The sequence below is a fragment of the Rhynchophorus ferrugineus genome, unplaced genomic scaffold (assembly GCF_030347505.1).
Source record: "Rhynchophorus ferrugineus isolate W39M unplaced genomic scaffold, kcgeb_rfMv2 rfM3, whole genome shotgun sequence".
NCBI lineage: Eukaryota > Metazoa > Arthropoda > Insecta > Coleoptera > Curculionidae > Rhynchophorus > Rhynchophorus ferrugineus.
The window spans coordinates 8,134,724-8,141,743 of NW_027472582.1; the positions used below are offsets into that span (position 1 = coordinate 8,134,724).

Genomic DNA, 7,020 nt, shown 5'->3' on the forward strand with positions numbered 1-7,020 from the left:
TTGACTACAGTAACTACCAATGTGTTGTTATTGGTTCTATGAACTTGGTTTGCTCACACTGTAAGGCATTAAAATACAAAAACGAAGCCAATGGATTGTGTTGCGCAAATGGTAAAGTGAAATTGATACAATTGGATCCACCACCAGAACCATTGTACTCATTGGTTTCAGGAATAGGAACAGATTCTATACACTTTTTGACACATATTCAACAATATAACAATTGCTTTCAAATGACTTCATTTGGGGCAACAAATGCAGTTCGGGAAAATTTTATGCCAACTTTCAAGGTATGTATTATAGCAGTTACTCATAATTATTTTAGCGAACAAAATTTTCTGTCACCAAAGTTAAGATGTGTTACTAATCTTCAATTTCTTAATCATTACGAAATATATCACTTAGTCATCATATTATATGGTGATTCAGTTTCAGTGACACTTTTATTATATTTTATATTTGATAGATATTAGTTAAAACTAAATATATACTTTTTAAGATCAAATATTATTTAAGTTTGATCATTGACAATCCATTAATTTATACCACACCATAATATTTTTTTTATTTACAGATACAAGGGCAAATATATCACAGAGCAGGTTCACTGTTACCAGTGTCAGATAGCGACAACAAATTCCTGCAAATTTATTTGAGAGTGTATTTTACAGCACAGAACGCAGTACAAAGAGCTGCTCAGCCACCATCTACTACATTAACCAGTTTTTTTGAGACATGCCAAAACGATGATTTCGCACAAACATTGCTATATTCTGAAATGCCAGAATATTATACCTGGAATCAATCCTCAAGGAGATTTATACGACGGAAACAAGGAAAACCAGTTCCAGGATATACAGATGTATATTCCACCGATGCGATTGGCCGGATTTATTCAGTACATCCAAGCAATGATGAATGTTTTTATTTACGACTGCTATTAGTCAATGTACGTGGCCCAACATCATTCCAACAGTTACGAACTGTTGATGGTGAATTGTGTGGATCCTACAGAGAAGCCTGTCAACGTTTGCAATTGCTTGAAAATGACGCTCATTGGGATCAAACTCTCAATGATGCTGTAATATCATCACACACTCATCAAATACGAACATTGTTTTCTATAATCATATCTACATGCTTCCCATCAAACCCAATTGATTTGTGGATGAAGTACAAATATTATATGTGTGATGATATTTTGTATCAAATACGGAATAGAATGGGAAATCCAAATATACAAATCAGTGAAGAAATTTACAATGAAGCATTGATTTCAATTGAGGACATGTGCTTGATAATGTCAAACAAACTATTAATTCAATTAGGCCTGACCGCGCCCAATCGTCCAATGCATGACGCTTTTAACCAAGAGTTGCATCGAGAAAGACTGTATGATCTCAACGCTTTGAAAGAATAAATTCAAACAAATCTTCCACTGTTAAATGAACAACAGAAGTATGTATTTGAAACTCTTATGAAAGTAACAAATGATGAAACTGGAGGGATTTATTTCTTAGATGCACCTGGTGGTACAGGAAAAACTTTTTTTATTTCATTAATATTAGCAACAATTCGCTCACAAAATAAAATTGCACTTGCACTCGCTTCGTCGGGAATCGCAGCAACTTTGCTTGAAGGTGGTCGAACAGCCCATTCAGCACTAAAATTGCCATTAAATATGCAAAGCAATGAAACTCCAACCTGCAACGTTTCGAAGAACTCTGCAATGGCAAAGGTTTTGCAGCAATGTAAATTGATTGTTTGGGATGAATGCACGATGGCACATAAAAAATCTTTGGAGGCTTTAGACAGAACCTTAAAAGATCTACGTAGCAATAATAACCGATTTGGTGGTGCAATGATTTTATTAGCAGGAGATTTTCGTCAAACATTGCCAGTGATTCCACGATCAACGCCAGCTGATGAACTCAATGCATGTCTAAAGTCCTCCAATTTGTGGAAACATGTTAAAGTACTTCATTTAAGCAAGAATATGCGTGTCGAGTTGCAAAATGACCAATCTGGAAACATATTCTCTAAACAACTCATTGACATTGGTAATGGCAAATTTCCTATAGACATGTTGACGGCTTGCTTTTGCTATGACTATAAACAAGTCCCAGGGGCAATCATTAAGTGTTTGTGGTATTAATCTAGAAAACCCATGTTTCTCACATGGTCAATTGTATGTTGCCTGTTCCCGTGTTGGAAAACCATCAGATTTGTTTATCTATGCGCCAGGTAATCAAACAAAAAACATCGTATACCACAAAGCAATATAATGATAATAATAATAATAATTATGATTCACATGATTAACAATAAAGCGATTACTTACTTTTCAATCCTTATATATGTTTTATTTAATTATTTTTTATTCACAACGCCCTATCACCAGGGTGATGGTTCTGTTCAGGAGAATTTTTTAAAATACGTAGGCACAAAAACTGCCACATTACAAATCTTTTTGACAGGACGAAATCTGTCGGGTCAGCTAGTAATTAAATAATTTAAAAAATTGTTAATATTTTTTAATATGTGAGCATATAGTACTTTAATTAATATTATATATCATATATAATTCTGATCCTAGGCTGTTTTAGTTTCTTTCTCACCAGTCAGTGAAGAACCGCAAGTTGTCCATCCCTTTTAACCCTCGTTAAATCACTAAAACGAAAACGAGATCTAAAAATCGGTTGGTACTCGAAACGTATTTCCTCCGGATACGAACTATGTCATTATCCAACCGTCTTCGACGTCTCCCGATAAGGGAACGAGACACCATCGTCATAGTCTACTTGATTTCAATGGATACTTGCAGGTCCCGCTTGAAAATAAACGTTTTTTTTTTGGGCTCGTTTTGCATGAAACCGTTTGCTTTTTTGTGAATTGAATTTTAACGGAATGTGTTCTCATTCATACTAATAACGTAATTTTCGGTCAATACTTTCCTTGTCCGTTGATTTAACTTTGTTGAAAGGGTTAAATTAATTCATATATGAGCCACTCTGAATCGTAGGCCTTTTGTAATAAACTCTTGAGGAATCAAAAATTTACTAACTTATGATTAACAATTGCTAAATTAAAAAGTATGCGCGGAAGCACTATTAATATCTGAGATCTAATTGCTCATTCGCTGAATCATGCTCATCTAGATGAAATTTCCTCAAATATATGTCTGGTGGTTTGACATTACTCGCAACTAAATGCTTTATCCATTGCCTATCATATAAAACTAGAACCTGAACAGTACAAAAATAGATAATATTGAAATACTTAACTCCTTATGTAAAATAAATGAATATAAACTGTATATTCGAATTCTTAACCTTATTTATAAATGAAAAATTAATTAATAAACCCGATGAATGGAAATCGACAATATGGAAACTAACAAACAAATATGAAAGAAAATATAAACAATAGCTTGAAATTCTAAAGAAACAAGACAATGATATTAGACATTTGAGCAGTTTCAGAGCCAAAACAAATATGGCTGATTGGATTCTACCTTTCTATCGCTTGTAAATGGCAACGCTGCAAAACGATGCGCAGATTGTCGAAGATTACCGAATGAAGGTTGATTGTTTCCCAAAGTAGCCACTATTGAATACAATGAAAGTCTAAAGTGTACGATGACGTGGAATTGAATATTGAAATCTATTCAAATTAGATTTTCATGGGAAAAAATATTAAACCATCCTTCAGCATTCACCTATTTTGTATATACGTTATCAAGATGTTTAATGTATTGCCTGCCGCAATTTGCAAATTGGTTTTAGAATCCGACAATATTTTCCTTCTCATGTAATTCTAGTTAAAAAGAGACACAATGCTGTCTGATAAGTTCGAACGTGTAACCGAAATAACCTGCCAAAGTCGTCTGATTGTTAAACGTATGAAACAATAGTGATAAGAGGTTATAAACCGGCAAACTTATTATTACTCTGATTGAAAATTGGGAAGCCAGACCGAACATAATGCTTCTCTAATCAGTTACGTTGAACAGGAACAAGATAATGGAGGTCCCTCTTGCCACTAAAACTCGTTAAAGAGGTAAATGATAGTATGGACAAGGTCACTGAAATGTTTCAAAAATTAAAAAATGTAATTATGAATTCACCAAAAAAAAAACCGTCCTCATAAGAGTCGGGTGACCAATCAAGATCAGCTTGATGTTAGCTCTATGAGAGATAATAATTAACATAATTCAATTAAATTATTTTAACGGAAAGTGTTAAAGCATCGAAGAGGTCTAATGGAACTTCTGGATATTGCTCTTAAAAGAATACAATTTTCAAAAGCCATATAATAAAATTAAGGAAGATGTATTATTTCAATTTATGTATTTAGATAAGATATGGATATTTCAGAAAGGGACCTATATACTCAATGGTCACTCACGGCAAGTTCATAATTAAAATAGTGCTATGACAACAAAAGTTAAACGTTGCTATAACAAATGATTACGTTTTATTAGTCATAGCATTTATTAATAATTTTTTGGAGATATATTGTACCCCATGCTAGAAACAGGAATGGTTAATAACACCTTCGGTTTGGATGAACTCAATCAGAATGATGATGCATGATTCAAGCCATTCTGCCAATTTCTAAGGCAGGGTGATGAGAACGGAAACAAGTGAAGGTGCGTATATAATTAACATATGATAACTGTAGGAAATGTTATTCTAGAGTGTAAAAATTTTATGTGCACAGATAAGTTTGTAATTGTTCAGAATATACATGAAAATTTGGTTAAAATGTGTCAGGAGAGAACGACTAGTAACTGTTTTGTAGATATGGCAAATGCGTTAAGGAGAATGCAGTGATTAAATCTAGTTTTATCAAGAATGATGTATACAGGTATTAACAGAACAAACGAAGGAGAAATACAGTGATATCAGAAATTTACAAGGAAACATTGTACCGAAACACACAAGAACTAAGCTTAATAGGTAAATATGCTCTCCAATGAAAGTAAAATATATTACTTGGATATACAATTGTTAAATAGGTGGATTAGGCCTCCAGGTGATACAACTACAAAATCGCCTAATTTAATGTAAATATAATCAAACATCACCCCAACCTACAAACTATTATAACTGTGTACTTAATTGTAGTTAAGTGCCTGTTCATAATATCTGCATTAGATTTAATATAACGTTAAAATAAATTATATTTGATGACATTATATTTGTTTAATTATTTTATTGAGATTGGAATTTTATTGTAAGTCAAAGCCAAACTGAACTAAAACTCAGAGTTGATACAGCAACATTGCAACGTTTCGACGTCACAACTTAGATTACGAATGTACAAAACTTCTTTGGACAGACTATGTGTAATATAGTTATAAATTGAAGCTATATAGTTATAGTTATTTAATTAAAAACAATATATGCTAAATATTATAAATAACTTTAATCATATCAAAGTCAATAAATATCAGTGAAAGAAACACCACTAGAAAGTTCCGCGTCGACCGTAACACGGTGCCAAATTAAAAAATACGATTTGATTCATCAACAACGCACATCCCACAAATAGAGGAAAGGAACAGGTGAAACTTTTAATAACTTATCCGGGCTTAATGGCAATAAAAATGGGCGCTTAATGCACGTTGCTACACCGTTTACGTATGTATATAATTACAATAACTATTGTAAACGTAGAAATAATTAATTTGGAAACAAAAGAAATGCAAATTACTCGCTTCATGGATGGAAATAAATGTTACGGACGAATTTCTAAATTGATCATTTGTATGATAATTCTTTTTAATGGTTTTTAAGTCGTTCTACCGTATTGTTATTCGTTATATCGTCATCGTTTAAAATATATGCTATATATATTGAATATTTTTTCAAATTTGTTATATTCGTACCTGTTTATTTCGCGTGCCTTGTAGTTTTTCAAATAGATTGATTAATTCAGTTTTAGAATGGCCTTTTGATACTATTTAAATTGATACCCCAAATGTGTTTTTTTAGAGACTCGTCATAACAGAGAATGGTGATAACTCTATAGCTAACTTATGCGCGTGCGTACATCCTAATTTCTGCAAAAACAAAGTTCGTCTATTAATTATCAATGCTTAAGTAATCCAAGATTTTGCTTTGAAATATAAAGTAAAGTTACTGAATCACAGCAGCTTGGAATCAACACTTCTGCTAGACATCGCGCGGAAAATCAGAAGAATGAAGCGAATCAAACCGCAGGGATTTATATAGTGTATACGTGTTGTAATACCAATGAGTATTTTTTCAGTTCCAGATAGAGATATTGAAGCGCGCTAAACAAATTGACGGACTTTTGATACTGTAAGGACGTAATAAAATTACAACATATAAAAAAACATAACAGATGAGAAACTATAAAAATAACCATAAAATAACATGATAAAAATTGAAATCAAAATCGAAAACGATATGAAAATAATAGTTAAAGTGTAGTAACAACTAACATTGATTGCAATAATGTGAATATTTCTTGCTTCACATTTTTCCTCAAAATTTACAGTCTAATAACAGTTTCTAAAACTATGCCCTTTCATTTTGACAACTTGGCGATAAAGAGCCGAAAGGTGGATGTTGGTTTGGCAGACATCCAATTATAGGTCCATTTTCGCTGCTCTTCGTGATTTCGAAACCATCAGCCACATGCTGCATAGATGTGAATACCTCCTACTGAAAAAAAAAATGACATAATTATCAAGAAAATGGAAAAATTTATTCTTTCAGAGTATTGTCCATTTGATTCTACTCATCTTGTCCACCTTTCAAGCAATTTACCGATGATAGCGTAAAAATTGTTTGTCATTTGAGTAAGCCATTCATCGAACCATTTTCTAATTTGCGGAGCGAAATTGGCGGGGTGCTGTTCTGCAATCGCATGTTCCATTGATGTGAAAAGCCGATAGCCGGACGGGGCAAGGTCTGGAGAGTAAGGCCGTTGCGATAATATATCATATCCAAGTACTTTCTACACTTCATTGAGCGGTTTTGATTTACG

At 32.9% G+C, this 7,020-nt stretch overlaps 1 protein-coding gene across 1 annotated transcript; it reads left to right on the top strand.

The window, feature by feature from the left end:
* Positions 1 to 6,333, top strand: LOC143193623 (uncharacterized). Its single transcript, XM_076399948.1, has 4 exons — positions 1 to 290; positions 575 to 682; positions 6,000 to 6,080; positions 6,277 to 6,333. Exons 1-4 carry the CDS (start codon positions 39 to 41, stop codon positions 6,331 to 6,333), a joined length of 498 nt encoding a protein of 165 aa, XP_076256063.1. The 5' UTR covers positions 1 to 38.
* The last annotated feature ends 687 nt before the right edge of the window (positions 6,334 to 7,020 follow it).